Raw genomic sequence first — 25,600 nt, forward strand, 5'->3', positions numbered from 1 at the left:
TAGAGATTGATTTCTCTTTGATCTTACACGAATCTGCCTCCATCGCTCTGCCCCCCTCCCCCATAAAATGTTCCACCTTGGAAGCAGAAGCCCCAGAAATATTCCAGAGATGTATCCTGGGGAGACCCGGTGGGGAAGCCTGGGCACAGTCGCTAATACAGCAAGAAGACAAGACAATCAAAGTTGTCCTTTGTTTTCCCAACATCTATCCACATCAAGATATCATCCATGGGGGTTAATTACGCTGTCTACAGACAAGCGAACCCACAAAAAATGACATCAGAACATAACCTTCTTGGTGTAGGTAAAAATGACCAAATTAACTTTGATCATTCAGTTTTTTCCAAAAAGCACTGACCTGTACCCTACATCTGCTTGGAGATTGAGCTTTCTTTGATCTGCCTCCATCGGTCAGCCCCCCTCCCCCATAAAATGTTCCACCTTGGAAGCAGAAGCCCCAGAAATATTCCAGAGATGTATCCCGGGGAGACCCTGCAGGGGAGCTAGCACAGCCATGCCTTGATGTCATGTGTTTCTGGCATGGCCTTGCCCCCAGGCACCTAGGAGGGCAGGCTCCAGCCCTCAGAGGAGCAGAATACAGGGAGGAAAAACTCTGTGCTCTCAGAGGGGGATCTCTGCTGGTGGGGTTGAGGAGTAACATCTGCAGGGGCACGCATTTATATATATATATATATAGGGGCTTGTACGCAATTTTTTGTAAGGCTTGAAAAAGCTACTTTGATTTTAATGTCATTTGTGGGAAATGCTTTTTTTTATTACTGTACAGGAGAAGCTGCTGAATTGCACTGTGCCTATTTGCCAGTGAATTTTGTGCAATTATCCGAAGTCTACCTGGACCGTACCGGTTTGGGATTTGGGGATTCCGTGCAGTTAACAGAAGTGTGCATTAATCCGTTGTGCAATCAACTGGCTTGTACTGTACCATATTTTCTAGGGAGGTGGCCAAATTTTGCATAATTCAATTGCCTGCCTGATTTTGGTAAAAATCGTTGTTGGACAGGGACATCCCTTTAAGCATTTGCAGTATTACTGACAGTATTACTTCAAGTGCAATGTTAATTAATGTTTGTAATCTTACCATTGATCTCTTGCAAAATCCATTATTCAGCATTTTCTGTGTTATGGCATTATTGTTTCAACCATTTTAGGCATAAGGACATGCACAATCAGGCTAGTGGACTTGTCCAACCCTACACAAACTTAAAGTTAAACTTTGATTATCTTAAAAAGCACTGGGAAAATCTCCTTTCCCCTCTTACCTCATAATTAAGTCCCGGCGAACGTACAATCAATTTACAGTATCATGTTGTTAACCATAAACCACTCGACCTTTGCAGCAGGTGGAGGGGAACAAGGCCAGTCTGCATATCAACAGTGACATACATGTCTACATGTGTAGCAAGTTTGTCATGACAATAGCCAGGGTTTGAACCGCCTGGACTTGTAGTGTCAGCAATTCTAGAGTCTGCCAATTCTGAAGAAATTTTCATCCTTCAGGCAGCTTCATTTTCAACAGCAATCATGCATCTTTTTTTTTTTTTTAATAGGGCGGTGTTAAGAATAATGAATAGATGGTTATGATTTAGGGTCTTCTTTTATTAGTTATAAACTGTGATTTCCCTTTTAGCTCAGTTTATAAACATGTATATTCAGTTTTTGTAAACCCTGGTTAAGGGGCTTCAATGTCATGTCTACATGTACTCTCGCACCACATTAAAGTTTCTTGTTTGACTGTACTTTGAGGATTTGTCCCGCAGGTGAGACATCAAGCTTCTTTCTGCTTCAAACATCCAAATGTTTTCTCCTCTGGGTGCAAAGCTGGCAGAACGCCCAGGGTTGTTTTACCATAGGCTTTATTTCATTCTATCCTGAAGGGAGCTGACATTAACTTTACTTTCTTATTTTAAAGCCCTGGCAGAGCCTTCACCGGGAAGCAACCCCTTCTGTGACAAAAAAGTCAGGAATACAGTGGCACAGTTACTGAGTTAGATTTAAGAATTGTCAGTGCCAAAGAAAGTTTGGGTTGGTAGAACTGAGGGAGGGAGAATTTTTTTTACTGGCAATTTAATACACAATTGTTCAATCCAGTACAGAAATGCATTGATACTTGTTGGCTTGTTCTGGTAGGACTACATTTTTTAAATTAATAATAATAATGTGTAATTTTCTTACAACATCATTTTACCAGCAACCTGGTTCTGGAACACATGTTAGTTATGTCAAATTATCATGGATACAGTTAAATTTATCCCTAGGCCCATGCATTTGACTGAAGATGTGTCTTGCACAAACAATTTCTTTATGACAAAATTGTCATCAATGTTGATATTTATAAAGTTGTTGTTGCTTATATCAGGGTTGATGAAATATACCCTATATTGGCCTATAATATATATAGATCTATAGGTAACTTCAAAGATAGTACATATGTACATTAAAGAGGTTCCAAGAATCAAAAGAAGCCACCCTAGACGATGACAAGAACAGCAAAAATTGTTTTCTGGTAACTGCTCATTTGTATAAATGATAGCCTCTGTCACAACAGGTATATGTAGATTAGGCGTAGGATTTTAATTGTCATTTCTGTATGTTCGCTTTTGCATCTGTATAATTTAGGAATGACGTCATATTTCCGCAGATTTATATTCTTTTGGGGCAATGTGTATTCCTGTAATTACTTCATATGCATGTCTGTTTGTGAATTATAACTTAATTAGCATGATTCATGAAGGTGTGAACCTGAAATGATTAGGCCTCATTTGTAGACGGGGTTGCGAAAATAGATACAGCGGCGTGTATATTGTGGCATAAATTGACTCTCAAAGCATGTCTTTTGCATCTCATCTTTAAACTAGCATACAATTACTTTACATTACAAGCGAGATAACGTTACAGCAACGCTCAGTAACTTCTAAGTTGATGTCTGGCTGGTGCTTGTTTGTGCATGTTTTTGCTGTGTTTCGTACATTTCTCCAGTGGCCTGATTTTTGTTGTTACAGAGGGTTGAGGGGGGAAACACCATGAGAGAAACATAGAAAATGCTACAAAGTACAGTCAAACACCAAACATCTGCTTGGAGATCAAGCTTTGGTTATTTCCATCTTTGCTTGTTTTTGCAGATGTGGTAGGATGCAGTCAGAAAATGTCACAATCCTCTCCAATTTCTTGAAATCAATTATATTATTGCAGTTTGCAAAAGCCAGAAGCCTTTTTCCCAATTCCAAGTTCAGTTTCAACTGATGTCTTGATGGCTGTGGTGTTTGTCAGGTTTATACATAGATTCGTGATCTCCCTCTCACTTCTCCCTTTTGCATGTGGATCCCGGTTGTCAGCAGAATCTGCCAGCAGTCCCAGTTCAAGCCGGGCCCACCCTTCACCAGAAAGCATTTTGGCATTTCGGCAGACTTCCCTCAAGGCCCCAACTTCAAACCATATCCTGCTAGGACCGCCAGGGAGCCCATGTTTTTCATCAGACCCCCCCTGGGGAGCAGCATGCTGTGATCTTTCTGGTGCAATATCTTTGATTGGGGACCCTTGGGGGCAACCAACACCCTTGCTTTCATTAGCGAAAATGCCTTGCTTTTCCCCGAAGGGAAAGTATCCTTTTACTCCGCACAAAAGTCTTAATTGGAATGGATTGGAACGTTCCAAATCGACCAATGTCTGGTCACAACAAGTTCTGTTCCAGCAGGGCAGCTGTCGTCGAATGATGCATGGTGCGATATGCCCGGATGAAAGATTTTGAACCCAAAACCTTGTTAGGATGGATCTTTGGGTGCTTTTATCACTGATATGCAGGGCGGCTCCACAAGAGCTTCATGGCATAGGGGCTAGGTCTGCTAATCCCCAGATAGGGGCTAGTCCATCTCTCAGAGGATTACTCCCAGCAGGACGGCTGTAATTTTCCTCTGTCCTAAAATTGTGCAATTACGGAACTCCGAGATCACCCGCTCGATACCAGGTGGAGTGGGGAGAAAATCCCTGACATCCCCCTTAACTGCATAACTTCTCTCAGATTCCCCCCACCAAAGTAGAGAGAGAGCAAGGAAGAAACATAAAGTCAGTCTGCTACTTTATTTTACGAAGTACGCCTTGCCAACAGCCATCAGACAGATGAGGCGCTGGGAGAATTCAGACAACCCCCCCTGTGGAGCACGCATCACCCTTGCCCTTATTTGCACAACAGCAGCGCCCTCCCTGCGGAGAATCCCATCTCTGCATGGGCCCGTTGCCGTGGCAACCCCTAATCTTGCAGACTATTCAAGCACTTAATATTTGGCCCTCTGCGGGTGCAGCTGCAGTCCCCATAGGGTGTCGGAGTAAAGCTGGTGTCTCACAAACGCAATATGCTGGAGACTGGAGAGCCGGAGCCCGGGGCGAAAATCTGCGTCTGACAGGGCCGCGAGAAAGGGAGCCGTCGTATCTCCGCGAATCAGCAGGCACTTCTGAGACGACGGATTTGCGGGCACGTCGCCTTTCTCTTCCCTCCAGGGGAACGTCACGCTGGTTTCTGGGAATATTCCCTGTTATCTCGCCCGGCTTGGCACTGCTATCAAATCCCCCCCGCCCGACTCTGTCAGCCTTCCGCTGCCAGGAGCTGAAAACTGCTGTCAACAAGCAGCTCCCAAAACTACATCCTCACAGCCGCGCTTATAAATAATGTACACCGTTAACATTTAAGTTTGCTCGCAAAGAATATTGCTATCTATTCAACCTGACATTTGTCATGTTGACACCCCTGCCGTTGAACCTCACCCCCCCTGCCGGCCAAAGTGGTATGGTCCAAAGGTAAAGGATGGGCTCAGTAACACAGGAAGTAAGGCAGACTCCAGTGATAAAACTTCTGACAAGGTCAGAGGTCATGCTCTGTTCTCTGTGGCACAGCTTAGTAACCTTTCAAGTTCAAATTCCTGTCAAACAGTCTGCCACCCATGATTACAAGGTCCTGTAGTGTAGCCAGTAGGACTGTGTACCTAGGAGGCCATATCATGTATCATGTATATATACCTGAAACAAAAATTCAGGTTCATGTATGGACACAGCACGCACAGGTAACCCTAGTTCACCTTTATCTGTGGGGTAACCTATATGATATCAGTTTTATCTAGAGACAAGGTATTAAGGGATATCAAGTTGATGGACGGTGGTTTCAAATTGCAATACCATAACAATTTTTGCAGTTTAAAACCACTGTCCATCAACTTGATATCCCTAAATACCATGTTTTTCAAAACAACAGATATAGGTTACCCTGTGGATAAAGGCGAATTAGCATTTCATGTACTGCAGTCTATGAACAGGACTGCACCAGTGTACCTGCACCTGTACAAGTTTGTTCAAATATCTGTAAGCTACAACTTATACATCAGTGATTAAGGGTCATCTTTGTGTGAGGATTTACATATTCGGAACTCGAAAACATTTTTCTTACAAGTTGTTGTAGTTTGAACTGCAAGATTACTGGGTACATGTATCAAAATCTTTGAGACTAGGCTGGTGCCTTAGTTTGTTCCAGCACGGGTAAAGGTACACCAAACTCCGGACCTGTACCTGAACAATTTTACAGGGACAGGTATCAATCATAATTTATATACAGCCCTTGGAACCAGTCCTTCTAGGTGTCCCACATCTCACTGTTTTATCTTCATCGTTAAAATGAAGTTGAAGAATCTTCATTTGGATCAGTTCTTAATTTGCTATATTATGATGTCCATGCAAATTATCGAATCTGCATGATTTATGAATTTCTTAGGATTTGTTTACACTTATATTGCAAAATCGGAAAAATGTACAACGAACGGTATTTCCAGTTTTCACCACAATAAGGTTTACTGCTAGATAATAGCCCCATCCCAGTGTTAACTGTTGATGAGGGGGAAGCATGGGAATCCCTGTAAACTCTGAAGGATGGTGCCCAGGCTATACGTTCTTTAAACAAATGTACAAGTGTTTAAGTAGTAGCCACAGTTGCCACACTTCTGCACATTAAAGAACCCAACACACTTGCTAAGAAGAGTCGGGGTGTCCTGGTGTGCTTGGCTATAAAAGCCGTAGCAAAGCTGCGCTACCAACTATTGAAATATCATCACAGCTTGCCTCAGTCTAAGATCGACCACTTAACCATTTTCATACGTAGCCAATTATTTTCAGTACTGCAGTATACTTGTTGCAAGTTTTAAGTTTAGATACGGTATTAAAAAGTAAAGTAAGCGGGCGATCTAAGACTGTGTATGAAGATTGACTTTTATTGGTTACCAACACCAAGTATTTATAGCCTAGAATATTCAGTACCAAAGTTATCCTTCATTATTCAGCCAATATGATATCGCCCCGACTCACAGAGATACAAATTGGACTCTTCCGTTTATTAGAGTCATTCCTGCGCTTGATCGAGTCAAGTTATAGACCCACCCCTGTCCCCAAGTAGGCAGCCGTGGATGGTGATTATGTACAGAATCGATACCAGGGTTTTTGCTACCCTTGCAGGCAAACCGGTGCAACAATCAATAGGTTGTCATACATAAAGGCTGGCAATTCTTCCCCATCGATTACGGATACAAACGAGGTCACTCAAATATCTGAAGACCCGTCGTGAAATTTTACTGGGGAATCGGGTTGCATTTGTAAATAATAGATGGGTAGATATGCAAGTTAAGCAAAAGTTCTTTCTCGAATTACATGTGGGTTATTATTTCGGGGGCAGGGCTCGAAATACTTGTTTGTGCATTCCAGGTAACATTGAAAATTACCTGCACCAGACATATTTTACCTGCACCACTCTGAGTTTAGGAAGTATGGATTATACCATTGCTATTTTTTCTTTTATACTTATAGGTGGTAACAGTCAATGCAGCTAATAACAGTCCCTACATCATATGACATTTATGTATAAAACATTTATGTACATGCACCAGTGCAGGTTAGGTGCAGGCAGACACCAGAAATACCTCCACAGCTCCAATTTTACCTGCACTAACCTGCATATACAGGTGGTATTTCGAGCCCTGTAGATAGAAACTAGGTATGCGACACGTCAGAAAGACTCAGATCGAACATTTCTCTGCGGAAATGTGGCCCTGCAGAAACAGTTTGTTATCCCTTCGCAGCAATCCGTAACTTTCTCCCGTCTCTCCACCAATGAGCTCGCTAAAAACAGCTGAAAACTGCGTGATAGGAAAGTCTTATGGCTTAATACAGCGGCAAGTGCCTCTACAGGGATGCATCAGCTCAACCCTTGACGACAGCCTTAATTCCCAGTGTCATTACAGGAGAATTGGAAGAGAGCAATATAACTTCTGGATCCCGCAGGATGGTCCTTAATCTCCGTCGAAATTAATAAAGATTTCTGGAGGTGGCTAAGGGGGGAGCAAGTCTTTTTTTCTCGCGGTGATGGATGGGAGTGGTAGGATCCCAGACTGCAGCTCACAGCTAACCTGTTTGACTCGAGAATTCATCACGAAAGTGTCAGACTTCCTTCCAGCATATGTCTGAAGTAAGGAGCCAGAATCTGAATTATGCCTTGCTGGACCAGTCTGAAAAAACAAAACCGTTTTTTCTTGCTGTACTGGTCTGAAAAAAAAATGGACCGAAAAAATTGTTGTTCCAATTTTTGGACCGAATAGGAAAATTGATAATACCAGCCATGGATGGGACTTGTACGATCCCAAAATGCAGCTCACAGCTAACCTGTTTGACTCGAGAATTCATCACGAAAGTGTCAAACTCCATTCCAGCATATGTCTGGAGTAGGGAGCCAGTATCTGAATTTTTCCTTGATGGACCAGTCTGAAAAAACAGACTCGATTTTTGGACTGAATAGGAAAATTAATGATACCGTCCATGAATGGGAGTTGTAAGATCCCAAACTACAGCTCACAGCTAACCTGTTTGACACCAGAATTTATCACAAAAGTGCCACACTTCATTCCAACATATCCAAGATATGAAGCCAGTATCTGAAATACAGAACTGGACCAGTCGGAAAAAAACGGACCAAAAGCTGACTGACTGACTGAAAAACTGACTGGACCAAATAGGAAAATTGATGATACCAGCCAGGTTTTAACTGTCTTGGGGCTAATCATTCCAAGGAAATAGTATCTGAAATACGGAACCGTTATTTCTTGCTAGACCGGTCTGAAAAAAAGACTGAAAGAAATACGTGGACCGTTTTTGACATATTAGGAAAATTAATGTAGCCAGGTTTAAACTGTCTTGGGGCTAACCATTCCAAGAAAATAACAGTGTAAGAGGAAAACAGAAGCTGCCTTAACTAGATTTAACTATCGTTGATGTTAATTGCTACAAGGACGATATGCTATAAGTGTAGAGTAGTAAGTTTCCGTGAATAGCTGTGTGTATTTATACATTTATTTACAAGCATGTAAAGGAGGAGTCTTCAGGTGGCGAGGGGAGGAGTTTTAAGCCAAAAATATGATTTTGTACTACTTATTTACAAGAGGATCTGGTTCAGGTGTGTACTTGGACCTGGTTCTCTGAACCTGGACAGGACCTGAATGTTTTGTACCTTAATCCGAACCCCTGCCAGCCTCAACACCTAAATGAACGGGTGGTAGTTTTTCTTCACAAAACCGGAAGCATTGATATAAAGAAAAATGGTTGCCCTTCATGCGTAAGCGAGCGACTTTCGCAGTTCTTCCTGAAGATTAGCAGCGCCGCGTTTTGATTGGCTCCCTGCGGAAATGCGGATGATATTTTAAAAAGCTCTCACCCAGGGTGTGACAGGGCCCCTGTTGTGGTGCCGCTGCCTCCCGAGATCCGTCGAGTGCTTTGATCAGACAGAATATTGCCAACTGTAAGGGAATTGACATTTTCAAATGCACCGCGGCGTCTAGTCTTGTGGAAAATAGTGGTCCGGAGAGGGCTCTATCCTCCTTTTGTTCTCCTCTCGGTGGAGCGCAGTCTTCTTTAATCATGCCAAAGGACAGGCGTAACAGCCTTACCTGCCTCCCAGAGGCACACGTAAGACTTCACTAAGTGTGTCTCCGTCTCCCACATCTGAGAGGCGTGCGAGGGACGTTTTCTTTGGTTGCATTCCCCCGTTCAAAAAGTATTGCCTCTCGTGGCGTTCGGGAGATAAAAGTTGCAGAACTTGGTTGTAATAAAATGGTTCTCGGAGGACGATCTGTAATGAAAGCAATCCTTTTCTGCCATAAGAGCAGCGTCTCTAATGGGTCCCAGGCAAAATTAGAATGCCGCTTGATGGATCATTTGCATCTCATTGTCGCTCTCTGAAGGATTCCTTAAACTGAAGAATATTGGGCAGGGCTGGAAATGCTGGGTGCATCTGCATTTTTCTGCACTTCGAAATGAGCTGTGACTGTAATTTTTGCTTCCATGAAAGTCAAAATGGAGGTTTTGTATTGACTGCCGTTTGTTTGTATGTGAGAGTGATGTTTGTCAGCAAGATGATTAGAGAATGCATGAATGGATTGATTTGATATGTGACTAGGTTTTGGAATGGTAGGAATTACAGTTTTTTAGGGTGCTCTAGTGTCGTGTTATGGTACTGTTGTGGAACTTTCACTTTTGATACTGTGTTCTGGACTTACTGGTCATAATTTTTCAGCGGTAGGTACAATGTAGCTCTTAGACTGGATAATAAAGTGTGTAAGTTTTGGTCCCCAAGCGGTTTCTCTTGGGCGGTAAAGGCCAATTTTTTTATTGTTGGTGTGCCGATGCACACAGCTATTTGTGTAGAGTTACAAAAATAAACACTAAACATATAATGCTATAACATGCTCTTGACAATTGAGTGTCAGAAAAAAAGGGTTTTGTTGAAATACTTGTTTTGAATTTGTTTTGAAGTTAGCAACATAATTTTATATTCCTGTTCAGAGGAGAGACGGTAAGATTTATAGTTAGGACTTCATGACTTTCGAGTTTATCTTACGTTGTGCACCTCAATTTTTTTTTGCGCACCTAAATTTTCTGGTTATGGCCACCCACGCACCAACAATCAAAATTGCCCAAGAGCTAAGAAGACTGCTCAGGGGACAGATAATGTTTGGTCTGTGTGGACAGGTGGTCACTGTAGACTGGATTCTTAATGTTTGTGTTAATGGGAAAAATTATCTAAGGGACTACCAAGCACATTGACCAGGGGGAACCTCACTGAAGTTGTGGCAAATTGGCGATCCCGCTGCCCAGCGGTTTGACAGACAAGGAATTTCATTGATAAAAAGCAAATCTTTTTACTCTTAATTTTGTGTTGTCTTTTTAGTCATAGTGTCATGTGATCACTACTCACAGGATTCTTAATGTTTGTGTTAATGGGAAAAATTATCTAACTGATTCTAAGGGACCTCACTGAAGCTGTGGCATGTTGGCAATCCCACTGCTGAGGAGTGACTCGTCAGAGCACTCAAAATATTTCTTAATCCTCTTGTTGTCCTTTTAATTATACTTTTTAGTTGTACATTTTACATGATATTCTCATTATAAAGTATAGAGTAACACGGATCCAAGTTTAAACATATATAGGACGTACATTTGTAGCATGGCTACCAAGGAGCTGCAGTCTAGTCAGATACCCACTTTTATGTCATACCTGTGATGCGAAACGTTCGATACGGGTGTTCCGGACCGGGCTGTACGTTTCCGTATCACACAGGTTCGAAAGGCTCCAATCACACAGGCTCCATTCGAATAAATCGAACTGTTTCGAGCGGGCCGAATACGGCACGGTTGGCAATTCAAATACCTGATTCGGACGTTGGAACATTACCTTGGGCGATACAGAATACACTGTGTTGTATTCTATATGTACTTTGAGTTTGACTGTAAGCCTAAAGCCGCCTTTACAATTCATGCGAATGCCGGGGGAATTTAAGCACAGCTTCCAGGGACCCACCAACGTCAGCTGAGCTGCTAAAAATTGTCTGCAGTCTGCTTAGTCTCAAGGACATTGGTCGTTCTTCGGCCAAAAATGCCCATTTTGAGCGCGCCAACATGTCGGCCAAGCTAAGTTCTTAATTTGTAAAGGGGGCTTAAGAACGAGTTTGGAGCCCTGTTGTGGGAATTCCCAGCCTGGCTGGTGGCAGGAAGTCAAGACGACATACTGCGTCAATGACAAACTTTTGGGATGGATCGGGAGTCTGGAGTTCAAGCATCCCGGTATGATTTGACAAGGGGGGAAGCAGTTAGCAGGGGTGGCAGTCAAAGGGCAGCCCTTGTACCTCGTCTGTTGGATAATGAATGAATTGGGTAGCACAGAACACCCATGCATCATTATTATAGACCAATCTTCTTGTCTGTGTGTTCTTTTTTTTTCCAGGTAGAATCAGACTTAAGTGTTATCTAGTCCTACAGCAGTAGCTACTAAAATGATTGGAAAATTTACTATGATACTTGTACTTAAACTTTTACTCTCATTTATCAATCCCCAAACTTCAGCAAGGCCTGGGAAACAAAAGTTGTACAACTTTGTACTACATCATTTTCCTGAGAAATGGAGTGTGGATCAAATTTGTTTCTTGTGGAAAAAGACAACGATTCAAGGGCATGCAGGATTTTCAGGGGGATGTCAGGGGAAAAATTTAGTCAAGGCTGGTCTCGAGCGTACTATGTAATGCTAGTTCACCTTTATTTGCAGGGTAACCTATATCCGTAGTATTGAGGGATTTCAAGTCGACAGACTATGGTCACAAACTGCAATATTTCAAATACTGCAAATGCAGAAATGTTCGCGGTGGATTAATGTTCGCGGTTTTCGCGGTGACCTTTTCACCGCGAACTTAAAACTAGTGCGAACATTTTTCTATAATGGTATTAGCCTGCAGTCTATGGTGTTACCGCAAAATTAAAAGCACTGCGAAAAGTCTTTTTTTTAACTGATATAGGTTACCCCCCGCGGATAAAGATGAACCAGCGTTACATTAAAGTTACATGTACATTTAGTGCAGTCTACATGGTGTCATACGAAAATGGATCATGAGCGCAATGAAATACTGTTTAATTAGCTGCGAACAAGAAGCGAGGGATTCTGATTGCAGAGTCTTGGCAAGTTCACATTTATCTTCAGTCCCCGTTAGCAATTAATTAGAATTTACAGCTCTATAACAATTAAGATGTAGAGCTTTTGACAAGTTATGGATTACCTGTATATATACGTTAAAACCAGAAATGTTCGCGGGGATTTAACATCGCGATAAAGAAAATGGAGTGTTTGGTTTGTGTTTGAAACTGCCATGCAAGGTTTTCACTGTAAAAGGTGAAATGTTTGCAGTGGTTCGTCCTGAAGATGTCACCATGAAAAACACAAACATAAAACCACGGCGAACATTTCCTGGTTTACAGCACTAGTACTGTCTAGCACTGTTCTAGCTAGTGCAATTTTAGCGTATCGGGCCAATACGCTATAAGTTGTGACCACCACATTAAAATGAGGACCACTATGCTAATTTTCAACATTTACTTGTTGAACAATGTCAATCAAACATGAAAATGATGATATGCCACACCAAACTGACCAAAAAATCCTTCAAATTACTTTGTGATGTTAACAGAGTTAAGTCACCTCACGGGTACCCTTATAATGCCAACTTTTTACTCTAGCTACATTTTCAAAATCTCACTGCAGAAGGGCCAAGATCGTTCGGTGTAATATAACTAGCTGCTGCTGCGCAGCGTGCCTGCGAAGCTGGTGTGTTACACCGAACGGCGGTTATACTGGCTATATAGATACAGATACAGAAGATCACCCTTCCACACAACCCCCAAAATTGGTCGCTTTGCCCTTACCATTACGCTAGAATAAAATTCTGGCTAGAACCCTGCTGTCATGCTTTTAGATCTGGGATTGTCATACTGTAAAGTCTTATGTGGCACATAGACCGCTTTGGTGTATCCTTTGGTCATTTGCCAGGTGATTCATCAAAATCAAGGTTGAAAGATGCATTGCGCTGCCATGCAGGTATTACACAGCTTAACAAGGAGATCAGAGGATTTAGTTTTGCTGGCTTTAGAGATTAGTCGGTGGCAAATCTTCGATGTAAAAATCTTCAATCAGTGAAAGACATACGTGTATAATTCTGTGATGAACAGCACATATATTTCACACCAAAAGCAGTTACTCATGTAACTGGATATGATAACATCCACTGTGTTTCATCATATCTTATTACCTGGATGTCTAAGCTTCATCGATGCAGCCATATTCCATATTCTGAAGGGTATATAATAGTTTAATAGAGACCAGGAATGCCATGCTCAGTAGTCCCTTGATTAGTGCCTAGTAGTTTCAAGGTACTTTTTTTTCTATGGATTTTTGCTGAGTTAGCATAGTTTACTTCAGGGAAGACAAAAGGGAAATACCTCTTAAAGTCTCCCCAGGATTTCTGATTCCTGTCCTTTCTCTGTGTATCATGATAATTAACCATACCACTGTACATGTAGGCATATCGTTAAGTTTGTCATGATACTGAGTGCCCTGATCTATTTATTGGACCAGACGGAAAAATATTTTCACCTCATCAGTCTTTTGTCTACTCTTGCTTTTGGCATTTGCAATGATAAAGTGAAATACCTGCCATGCTTGGTTCTAAACTCATTGTTATTCCTTATTTTACTATAGTTTTCCAGATTGACTTTTCTCACATATAGTGTAATGGAGAAGATGCTGGTCTTCTCCATTTTGTTATGCCACCTGTCATGTTTATGACAAAGTGCAGATACTGCAATCTTCAGTCTGATGACAAGAAGATTACATGCTGACATATCAGACCGATACTACAGGTCGGTCACTGGGTCATGAACGGCTACAGGTGGTCTTTGATTTGTTATCGGAATAAAATTGATAAGGCTAGTGAAGGGGCACCCATCAGATCTTTTTCGGCCATTCCAAAAACATGCGATTTTTGCTGTGGAAGAGAAATAATGTCACCCAGATGTATAATAAAATGCTTCCTTGACCACACAATGTCAAGGGTAGGGCTTCCTTATCCATTCTACATTTTTCATACATATATCACAATTTTTTCGCCTTCAAGTTATAAAAGGTGGATTTGCAGTACGATTCGACTGTACATGAATGAATGAATGACAATTTATTTGTGTCTTGCGCTTTTACATGCTTGAATTTCAGCATAAGTGCTCTAAACTTGAACAAATCCAATGATGAACATGCCTTTTATGTTAACACAAGTTGTGGTTGGTGTATGTCATCCTACACCATGTATATAAATGTTCTTTTTTTTGTTTTCATTCCTATCCTTTATGAAAATTGTTATCGATAAGTATCCTGTCCAAATCTAGATGTATTGTCTCTGTTTTTGTCAGCAGGGCTAGCCCTTTGTAATAGCCATAGGCTAGTTGGGCAGCCCTGGCTGTGTGTTCTGAACAGCCAAACCAATAAATAAATAAATAAACACAAGTCGTAGGTAAACATTCAAAGTTTTCTCTTCATCTTTCCAGACGTAGAGACCATGGTGCTGCGGAACCCCTGGGGACAGGCACCTATGGAGGTGGCGGAGGACAGCCTTGATGGTGTAGAGTACTTGGATGAGGAACTGGAAGGCGTCCCCAACGGCCCTTATCCGTGCCAGTTCTGCGAGAAGACCTTCTCCAGACTCACGTACCTCAAACGACACGAACAGATTCACAGTGACAAAATGCCCTTCAGGTAGAATATCTGTTTTGTCATTGTCCTGCAATCTTAAAGTAAAGAAATGTTCTCACTGCGCAATCTTGATTTTATGGATGTCAATTGTGCAAATGAATGGGCTGTCATGCAATAACACATTATGCTACGTAGTACGGCCAAAGAACAGGTGGTCACTGTAGACAGGATTCTTTATGTTTTTTTTTATAATGAAAATTACATGTACATGTAGGAGCCCACCAAAAAGTGGTCACATTGGCAAGGTAGCCCCTATGTTGGCCTGATATCCGAACCTTGTGTGGCTGCCGTCTCTACGTAAAAAAAAGAGTCAAGATAGCAGAATATCTTGAAAAGAGTCCAGATATCAGAATAATTATTGTAGGAAAGTTTGCCTGCGTATGGAAATGTAACTACTGTTTGTTGTCCTGGTGTGAAGCATTAACTTGGATGGCACACGTGATCTTGAACAACTGGTAGACTGCTTGCTAGTACATTTGTTAGCCTTTTTTTTTATCATAGTCTTTCTGTGAATCTCTTTCACAGTAACTTTCTACATTGCATTCTGTATAGAGATGAAAAAAGAACAACACAATTTCAACATATGATAGTGATCAAATTACTTTGGTTTCAACCAATTGAATTTTAATCCTGATTTTGTGTTTATTTTGTTTTGCTTTTTTACGCCAGATGTGGGTAAAGAAAAGAGACATTTTGACATTAATAGTCATAAATATAATTTTATTTCTATTATTGGTTTTGGTTCTTCCTGTTTTAATCCTGTTTTGTACTTTTGTTTTTGTTTTCTTTTTACACCAGATGTGAGTACTGCCTCCGGTTGTTCAAGCACAAGCGCAGTCGTGACCGCCATGTCAAACTTCACACCGGCGATAAAAAGTACCGCTGCACTTACTGTGACGCTTCCTTCTCCCGCAGCGACCACCTCAAGATCCACCTCAAGACCCACAACTCCGACAAGCCCTACCGCTGCGTCATCTGCAACAAGGGGTACACGTCTGCGGCGACATTGGCAGCCCACGCGCAGACGCACCACAAGGTTTCGGACGCGAAGGACGAGTTCCGGTGCTTCCAGTGCGCAGAGACCTTTGACTCGGCGAGCGATCTCCAAGGACACGTCGTCACTCACGACCAGGGTTCCCGTCCGAACAAGAAAATGATGATGCAGTGCAACTACTGTGCAGAGTTGTTTGGCTCCGTGGAAGCACTAGTCCAACACGTGGAGGACAGCCACGCAAAGGACAAGAGAAACAAGTGTCCCCTGTGTTCTGAATGTTTTGTCAACTCGGAGAAGTTGCACGAACACATGGAGGCACACGGAGAGGACGGCTCCATACACCGCTGTCCGTACTGCCCCAAACAGACCTTCCCCAGCATCGCAGTTCTAGAAATACACCTTCGTACCATGCACGGGGACAAACCAGTGTATGGCCACCTCTGTCAGTACTGCAACAAAGAGTATCCCACCCTGATCAACCTGGCCAATCATATCAAATGTGACCACCAGAAAGAAGCACTAGGCACTGATTTTTCTGATACGCGGTACCCCTGTGATTACTGTACTATGGACTTCGGAAGCGCATCACTGCTATACACCCACGTGAAATTTGTCCATTCTTTGTCTAAGTCTTCACTGAAAGAGGACAATGTGGTGTACTGCCCACAGTGCACTATGGGGTTTCCAACCATGACGTCATTCAACGAACACGCGGAAGAAGTTCATGGGGCGTCAAGCCTCTCCCCAATACCCAGTTCGACGAACAGTGTCTTGAGTTCACTCCTAAACGAAGGAAGCATCAATCTTCCGTTGGAAGAAGGCCTGAGGTACCCATGTCCGTATTGTCCTGAAGGGATGAATCTTTTCTCCAACTTCGACCTGTTGCGAGACCACGTGCAGGAGCAACACGGGACTAGAACACAATGTTCACCAGTTGGAAGTACTCCTCCTGCACACACAGTTACCAACTCAAAGGACGAATCGAAAAAGCCAAGCCCTGGAGAGGCAGGAAGAAAGAAGAAAACACAGCATTCGGAAGAGAAGAACTCGATAGAGAGAAATGGCTTCTTTTGTTCACAGTGCGATGTCAGCTACCTGACGCTAGAAGCCTTCCAAACTCACCTGAAGACCCATCTTGATATGCTGCTACAGAAGCACCCCTGTCCAAAATGTGGCGTGGAGTTCACCTCGGAGGACCAGATGCTTCAGCACATGTTGGAGCACTTCATGGCAGTCGCCACCGAGTACGGCTGCCAGACTTGTGAGAAGACGTTCGCCAAAGCGGACGACTTGCAGAAGCATCTCTTCGACATCCACGCCCATCACCTGTACCGCTGCTCCCTCTGTAAGGAAATGTTCGACTCCAAAGTCTCCATCCAAGTCCACTTTGCCATCAAGCATAGCAACGAGTGTCGCCTGTACAAATGCACCAAGTGCTGGGGAATGTTCCCTTCCGAGGGTGAGCTGGTGGCCCACATCAAGACGACGCATCTTCACAGCAAGCCCTTCCGTTGCATCTTTTGCCAGGAGGCGTTTAGCTCCGACTTGGAGCTGCAGTGCCACGTGACCACGCACAACAAGCAGTACCAGTGTCACCTGTGCGAGGCCTCCTTCCACGTGCAGTTCCTACTGGAGAAACACGTGCTTGAGAAGCACAGCTGTCCCATGGAAGACGGCAAGAAGGGGGCCAGGAGTGAAGAGGAGTCGGAGTCACAAAGCAGTCCCAGCACGAGTACGAAGAACGACAGCGAGGAAGCGACGGAGAGAGTAAGCCTTGACGAAGACAAGCTGGTCTACAAGTGTGACGTCTGCGACGGAACCTTTACGTCGGAACGGAAGCTGAAGAATCACCGGTGGTCGATCCATAAGTTGAAGCCGCACCACAAGGGGAACAAGGACCTTCTGTTCCGCTTCCACTGCGGCGTGTGCTCAGCTGCCTTCCAGTCCGAGTACGGCCTCAAGAAGCACCTCAACGAAAACCACCAGAACAACACGGCCAGCAAGGTGCTCCTGGAGGGGATGAAAGATTCCCTGTCTACTGGAACCCCTCCACAGGGGTCCATGTGTTTCATCTGCATGCAGATAGTGATGACGGAGGAAGAGTTCGTGCACCACTGCAAGGAACACAACCCGGACATCGCGAACGAAAGTGGCGGGTTCAGATGCGTGATCTGCCTCCAGTTTGTGCCGAACATGGCGGAACTGAACCACCACGCTGCCGTGCATCTGCTTGCAGCAGGACTCGGCTCGCCTACCTCCATGGCGGTGTACATCTGCAGCACCTGTAAACGCGAGTTCACATCACGAGCTCATCTTGTGTCCACCTTAAAGTCGGGGTCGCCACCCACCTACATGTGTACGGAATGTCTCAAGGAGGCCATCGAAGACAATTCCGATGAAAGCCTTATAACCGATGTGTCGCCGAACAGCCCCCGAACTGTTGTCCACTGCTCTAAGTGTGAGCTGAAGTTCGAGACAGAGAGAGAACTGGAGGTACACTTCACATCGTCACACCCGCCCGACAAGTCGTATCAGTGTATCAAGTGTCAGAAGACCTTCGCGACGGAAGTAGAGATCCAGATACACGTGACGACCCACATGATGGAAGAGGGGACCGTCCATGAATGCAGCTTGTGTCGGGGTGTGTACGATTCCCCAGCAAAGTTACAAGCTCACCTCATCGAACACACATTCCCAGATAAGAACTATCAATGCCTGATATGTGGGGGGAGATTCGCCACCGCACAGGACATCCAGAGTCATGCAATAGACCACGGCCCAGATGCAAGAAAGTACCACTGTCCCCATTGTACTTTGACGTTCTTTTTCGAAGCCGAGTTACAGAACCATTTGCTAAGCCATAGCGAGGTCACCCCAGGTAACTTCCAATGCCTCGAGTGCGGACAGATGTTTAACAATAATGTAAATCTAAGTAACCACCTGAAAATTCATGCTTCGAAGGATAAGACCCTGAAGTGCTCGCTGTGCCCGGAAGTGTTCAACTCGACGGGGGAGATGCAGCACCATCACTTCTCCATGCATAGCGAGTCTGATCTTGGGACAGCGAAAAAGTCCTTTAAGTGCAACCAGTGCGACAAGGTCTTCCCCTGCATGAGCAACCTTCAAGGCCACATGCGCATCCACACGCAAGGAAAAAAGTTCCCCTGCCCCGAATGTAGCAAAGTGTTCGCCCTCGCCCGAAATTTGACCATACACATGCGGTCTCACTCGGGGGAGAAACCGTACCAGTGTCCCCTCTGCGAGAAGAGGTTCGCCAGGAAGGAGAACCGCAAGGTCCACCTGAAGTCTCACAGCGGGGTCAAGCCTTTCATGTGTCCGCACTGTGGCAAGATGTTCTCTCGCAAGTGTCACGTCAAGGATCACATGCGCACGCACGCGCTCCCCACCATGCATCAGTGCCCTGCCTGTAGCGAAGCGTTCACGATGGAGAAAAACCTGAAGAGGCACATGAAAAAGGTCCACAAATTAGAGGTGTCAGAAGAAGAGGATCAGGACTGATCATGAACTGTAAATTAGACAATGAGATTACATGTAATGTCAACTCCTATAAGTCTACCTGGTACCTATGACTATCACATGAAAAAAGGGTGAATCCAAACAGATCTACTAGTTTTAAAGCATCAATGACCCCAAGTTTTATTTCACTTCTGATGTCCACAATTTGGACTCCGAGCTGTTAAAGGCATTATTGAGACAACCTTGATAACACCATTTTTTAATGTGATGGTATCAGGATACCCGTCAGAATTATGAGAGTTGACATTAAATGATGTGTGTATCAAAAATCTAGTGCTGCAATCTAGCTCGAGACTTTTCATGGCAGACTAGTCTGTTGTTATTGACATGTGGTATCAAGCTCAGTGCATCTGCAATATAGAATGTATTTTTTTTCTTGTCAACTTTTTTTGTCTGCTTATCATTATCATAAATTGACATAAAGCCTGCAGAAGGCACAAAAGTGAGTTGTACATTTTTGTACACAGTGTATGAATTGTAATCTATTCACAAAGCATTCTATTAGTCAATAAGATAGACAGATAATGCTTGTCCAAACTATACTTGTTGTTAGGTGAATTATATCTTCAAAAGTGATATTTTAAAATGATCATGTTGATGTTGTATTTTTAAGGAGTAAACTCTCAATAGTACAACATATGTCAGTAACATCCTGCATAAAGACTTTCAGAACATTCAAAAATGATTTCAACTTCTCCAAAAGTACTGTCAGGCTACAGACTTGTTCTCTTACTTCCTATATTCCAGTCCTACATTTAAATTATGATGGTTATGTTAGATCTTAGAAATCTGTAAGTTGTTGAGCTTTGGTTTGGTTAGTTGTAATACAATTGTACTGATTATTACTGACAAGAATTTAGATAGAAGGTACATGAAACATTGTGGTTGCAAACTTTTATGGCAAGAGTTACTAGTAGTTTAAAGATAGCATAGTTAGTTTAACGCATACTTCTAGTTGTTTTGTCTGCTGAACTGTAAAAAATTATGAAACATGAAAGTGCTTAGCACCAATATTCTATTTTGGCCAGAACAGTTGTATTAATATACTGTAATGTTAGTAGTTGACAGTAAATCTATATGTGTGCCAAATGTGTAAAACATCTTGAGCCCATATGTGGGTTTTTGATCTAAATTGTACATTGTGTTAAATACATACCTACCTTCACATGTCCTGGTTATTTAGCCCACCTCGTATGAAAGTAATTAACTGTGCTTTAATTTAGAAGGATTTTAGGTAGGCTTATATACTGTTCGATGAAAGGATTTGTATTATTTTTGTATTATATTACCAGAAGAGAAGATGCTTTGTTAGATAGAGCAACTGAATCTATTGACAATTGCTTGTACGGTGCTGTAGTTGGAGAAGCAGTGGTGAATTGTAGAATCCTTGAAATTGGGTGGTAAAGGGCAGACATGCCCTATTGCTTGACACATACAGGAAGACATTTGCTCAAAGAACAGCCGCAAAATTAGGGCAAAAATTCAACTAATACTCCAATCAATGTTATTGTGTTGGCCCGAATGTTAACAACGCCTCTAGGTTGGACTTATCCTCAATATATAACATGATGATGAATTCGTAATAAATACATTTCTATTTGCATTGACTCTTGTTGTGACGGATGCCCTTCTTTCATTTAACTTCTGACAGGTCCCATATTGAGATGACATTGCTGTGGATTATGCACATGTTTGATAATGATGTAAACTTATGCAAAGTGTACACTGGTTAAAGTTACGGCAACAAGGCAATCTGTACTATGGCATTGCATCCAGAAGTGTGATTAGCTTATGTAAGGTGTGCTGAGATGTGTGCTATGTCAACTGTATTCAGGATGCCCAATATTACATTAACGTTACATGAATAAAATCTTATTGACATGATGTATGGTTATCTATCAGTATTATCGTATGTGTGGAAATTGTAATTGGAGTTCTGTTGCATGCACTTCACACCTTCACTTGACTGCAGCACATGTATCATAAAGGTTTCTCTTTGATTATGCAAATAATATGCTTATTTGCACCAAGGACGTTATATGAAAATTATGTCAGTTAATAATATTCTCTACCCAAATAACACAAGTTGTCCCAAGCATAAAAGTTTTATTGTAGCAAAGAAGGCTATCATAGGATTCTCTCAATTAGTGATTACATCATAATGATCAAATTAATCATTCATTTGTTCATTCATCAGTATGCAAGTACGGCCTTTATTTGATTGATTAATAATGTCCACCTGAAGTTAACATAAACGCAATAAATGAAATTCCTGTTTACCGCAAAGAAGTAACATTAATTAGGTAAAAGAGGTTTTCATTTGCATGATTGACATCTATCGATATCCCTTTTTCAAGTATGTCACTCGTTTGAAAATCCTATATTAAATGCAGCGAATTTCTAAGATTTCCTCATCAATTATACAGAGTTTCATTACCAGCATCTTGTTACATTAACTAATTATATTTACATTTTTTGTAATAATTAATTAATAGTTAATTTACCATCCAGAAACCTTGACAATGCATAAAAATTCTCAAATTATTCTCAGACAAACTTGGCTACTGCAGTTCAAAAAGCTGTTAGGTACACCAAACCTAATCATGAGCCCATGCCTTTGAAAAATCCTGACCGTAGCATGTCCGGATCAAGTCCTACTGCATTACCTGTGAGAACCGCCAGGAGGGGGGGGGGCAGGATGTACTGAGTAACTACATGTTAGCCCAATACAAATCAATTCTTAATTTTGCCATCACCTAACACCATAAAAATTATCAATATGTTGATTTGAACAAGACGTATACACTTCAGTTGAGTATTGAGGGACTGTCAGAGAAGTCCGGCCGTCCGAAATTGTAATGATATAAAATTTCCTCCCCACATCTGCTTGGAGACTACCCGGCATGCACCAGAATGTTGTGGCGCGTTCAAATGAATGAGTTCCAGATGCCATTTCATCGGCGTTTTTCGACTCTAAAATAAACAGCCAGTATGTCAACATTTCTAGATCTACGACCCGCACGGGCACGGTGCTACCGGCTGAGTTTGACAGAGTTGTTTCTGTGCCCCTAGTATCGACCTAGAAGGCGTCGCAACTCGCAAGTTTGTTTTGAGAAGAGGCAAAAGATGTCTGCCTCGACGTCGACAGCTCCAAACCTTTCTGATGACAGAACGCAAAGGTTTTATAAAGACGTTAGTGCCGAGGAAGTCCTGACCTGGATCTTGGAGTATGCTTGTAAATACGGACTGAAGGAGGTGGTCAATGGTGAGTCTTGTTAGTTTGTCACTGTACGATGGCGATATATTTGTTTTGGGACCGCAAGGGGGGAGGGGGGCGTTTTATAATTTGAGATCATACCTGCAGGGAGATACTGAAAGACGGAATACCAAGTAATACCAAGTAATACCACGTAATACCAGGTTAAACATCACGGAACTCAAACATTTTGTGTGCATATGTGTTCCCCACATATATAAACCAAACATTTTGTGGTTTATGGGCTTTAAAATTATATTTTTGCCTATAAGAATTCCGCTAACAAAACGCCGCGCGCCGCTGCCCCGCGCGGCATGATAGCGCTGGCGGGCCGGGTCAATCAACAACACGGTTCTTCTTCTTCCGGTAATGTGCAACTGCCGATGAGTCGGCAATGATTGACTAGTGTTTCAAACACCTTATACACGTAGTTGGAACATTCAACAACATAATTGTACCAGTGTTGTCGTCGTGTTGCATGTTGTAACTTGTAACGTTAAACCGCTGGAGATTTTGCGGCACAAGCGTGTCACTAACGTTACCCTGAGACCGACCTGATAGAAATTAGAATCAAAAGCAACTAATGGGCCCGGACAAATTTTAACGTGACGAAATGACTAAAATACAACTGTTTGAAACACTGCAAAGATAAACCAGGGCACGATGTTGCAAATAATTGAAAAATGACAAACATTAACGTCAGATTAACGTGTCGCGGCTCGCCGTGTTGTTGATGTGACCCGGCCCGCCAGCGCTATCAAATATCATGCCGCGCGGGGCAGCGGCAGTTTGCCACCGGAATTCTTTGGCAAAAATATTATTTTTAAGCCCATAAACTACAAAATATTTGGTTTATATATGTGGGGAACACATATGTACACATAATATATGAGTTCCTTGATGTTTAACCTGGTATTACGTGGTATTACTTGGTATTACTTGGTATTCCGTCTTTCAGTACTACCGGGTGGGTACCTGCATACCTGCATACCATCGTCAGTCGAGGGAGGAGGTTATTATTTTTTTAGGGGGCCAAAACTATCATCACTTCTTCCTTACGTCCAAAGCTACCTTTCCACCAAATAATCAAGATCACGGCATTTCCAGGGCCAAAGGTACTAAAAGCGGATGTCCTGCTGCAGTACCAAGGTCGACCACCAGGAGGCCCAAAAGCAAATCTGACCGTCGGTTATATGAGCTTGATCAGGCCTTACCCACTTACCACATATCATAGCAAGCACTTTAAACTTTCAGGACATATAGCACAGGACAGCCGTGCCTGGAACAAAACTATACTGCCCCACAGTATACAGTATGGTGTAAATCCACCAGCCTCAATCCACAGCTGGATTTGATTTGTGGTGCATGTCACCAGGGGCCCAGCATGGTGCCCTGACTCACTCACACCAAGGAGGTTGAAAAGGGTCCCCTTTTGCTCACACTCACTACTGTAAATGCCTTTAAGTTTGCGGAGATTTAATTTCGCGGTAGCGGGAAAATGGACTTTTCGCGGTGGTTTTATATTCGCGGTGAAGCGGTGGTTTTATATTCGCGGTGAAGTAGCCGCCATGAAAACCGTGAACATTAAACCACCGCGAAAGTTTCTGCATTTAAAACATCCTGTTTATCCTCTGCTGTTCCCTGTCAGGCGCGATGGTTGGACTTACTTGCATGTAGATCATTTGGAGACTTGATGCCCATGTAACTGCGCATGTGCACTTCAAAGCATGAATTAGTTTATTGTCTCACCCTCTATATTTTCAGGCATCTCGGCAGGTAATCCCAGGAAACTGCTGCAGTATGGGATCACAGAAGGGCGACTGGTGGCGTACCTACTGTGGAACTGCGTATCCGAGAACTTGGTGGAAGGATACGACCTCTGTATCCAGCTCCTCAGGCACACCTACACTCACGCACCTCTCGTGCGCTTCCAACATTATGTACGGATACTGTTTGCGCTCAAAGTCAAGGTGATTATGTTTATTTTATTCCACCTCTTGTAGTACCTCTGCATGTACTGGTGTCGTTTTAACCACAGAAGAAGCCACGTGGACAAAACCAGTCAGGCTGACAGACTGGTTAAAAGTGCTAGACATGAACTTTGGAGCTCCAGATGCCTCACTGAAGGTTACTTGCGGTGTGAAAGATGTTGGTTAGCTGAGGAACAAATCTACTGTATGAGATCTCTATATTCATTTTCTTCCAGGTTTGATTCATGCCAAAATGTATACATGTAACATGTATACATTCATGCCAAAATGTATACATGTAACATGTATACATTTTGGCATGAATCAAACCTGGAAGAAATTATGTATTGTAGTCATTAGAAACTGTGTACGGAATCTGGTAAAATCAAGTTTTTCAACTTGGATATCACAGTAAATGTTGCATTATTGTTTGGCATAAGCATGAATGAGATGTTTTGCACAACAGACTAACATATATCTCATATATGGATGGAGAATTTCTCACTGTTAGCCTATACCAGCAAAGAGTGTCTAAAATGAATATGACATTCTATTGGTATTCCTTGTACAGGTCATGCTGCACATCCTGGCAGACAAGTTTGAGTTGTGCCTCGCTAGTTCCAAACTAAAGGAGTTGTTCCCGAAGGAGGGAGAAAAACTGCCTCCATCACTGGAACATGACGCTACGGTAAGCACACATTCAGTGTCTACCAGGGCTGTTTCCAGGACCCGTCCATCCGTCCTAGGACAGAAATTTGCTTGTTGGGACGGACAAAATCTTCACTCTGGCAGTGCACAAAATCTGAACTTCATGAAATTGATGAAAATGTAATAGTTAACAAATTAACAACAAGGGCTCTCAAACAAAGAGTGGGATGGAATAAAAATCATAAATCTGGAGACAGCCCTGGTGTCTACATTCTTTATCTCCTCACTGTGCAGCCTATATTTATAATGTTCAAAACACTACCCTCTGCATGAAAGAAGGCTACATGAGTCTCCAAAGTGTTTTATTTGAAATGATCATGATAAAATGGGAGAATAAAAGTGATACTTGATTCCCTCTTCAGACAGGGATTTTAGTCTACACGTATAACAATTATTATGTATATGTATATTGAAACTACATTTTTACCACTGTCCTTAGCTTGGGTGCCATCTTTGGTAACTTTTCATGGCTCCCA

At 42.6% G+C, this 25,600-nt stretch overlaps 2 protein-coding genes across 4 annotated transcripts in view; both read left to right on the forward strand.

Annotated features, from left to right (window-relative positions):
* Positions 1 to 21,062, forward strand: part of LOC118417086 (zinc finger protein 423-like) — a 31,298-nt gene extending 10,236 nt beyond the window's left edge. For 2 of the 3 annotated variants that reach the window (XM_035822481.1, XM_035822480.1), the window contains exons 4-5: positions 14,455 to 14,662; positions 15,458 to 21,062. In XM_035822481.1, the coding sequence (XP_035678374.1) occupies positions 14,455 to 14,662; positions 15,458 to 19,172 (3,923 nt within the window). In that variant the 3' untranslated portion in view covers positions 19,173 to 21,062. The remainder of the gene's footprint in view (positions 1 to 14,454; positions 14,663 to 15,457) is intronic. The other variant, XM_035822482.1, reaches the window with a different exon arrangement.
* Positions 21,063 to 22,113: 1,051 nt separating this feature from the next.
* Positions 22,114 to 25,499, forward strand: LOC118417535. Its single transcript, XM_035823122.1, has 4 exons — positions 22,114 to 22,455; positions 24,211 to 24,416; positions 24,988 to 25,104; positions 25,491 to 25,499. Exons 1-4 carry the CDS (start codon positions 22,317 to 22,319, stop codon positions 25,497 to 25,499), a joined length of 471 nt encoding a protein of 156 aa, XP_035679015.1. The 5' UTR covers positions 22,114 to 22,316.
* The last annotated feature ends 101 nt before the right edge of the window (positions 25,500 to 25,600 follow it).

Source organism: Branchiostoma floridae, chromosome 6 (genome assembly GCF_000003815.2).
Source record: "Branchiostoma floridae strain S238N-H82 chromosome 6, Bfl_VNyyK, whole genome shotgun sequence".
Classification (NCBI taxonomy): domain Eukaryota; kingdom Metazoa; phylum Chordata; class Leptocardii; order Amphioxiformes; family Branchiostomatidae; genus Branchiostoma; species Branchiostoma floridae.

Coding starts and splice junctions, on each gene's coding strand:
- LOC118417535 (XM_035823122.1), top strand. CDS start 22,317: ATGTCTGCCTCGACGTCGACAGCTCCAAACCTTTCTGATGACAGAACG. Junction 22,456..24,210: donor ACTGAAGGAGGTGGTCAATG/GTGAGTCTTGTT, acceptor CTATATTTTCAG/GCATCTCGGCAGGTAATCCC. Junction 24,417..24,987: donor TGTTTGCGCTCAAAGTCAAG/GTGATTATGTTT, acceptor TTCCTTGTACAG/GTCATGCTGCACATCCTGGC.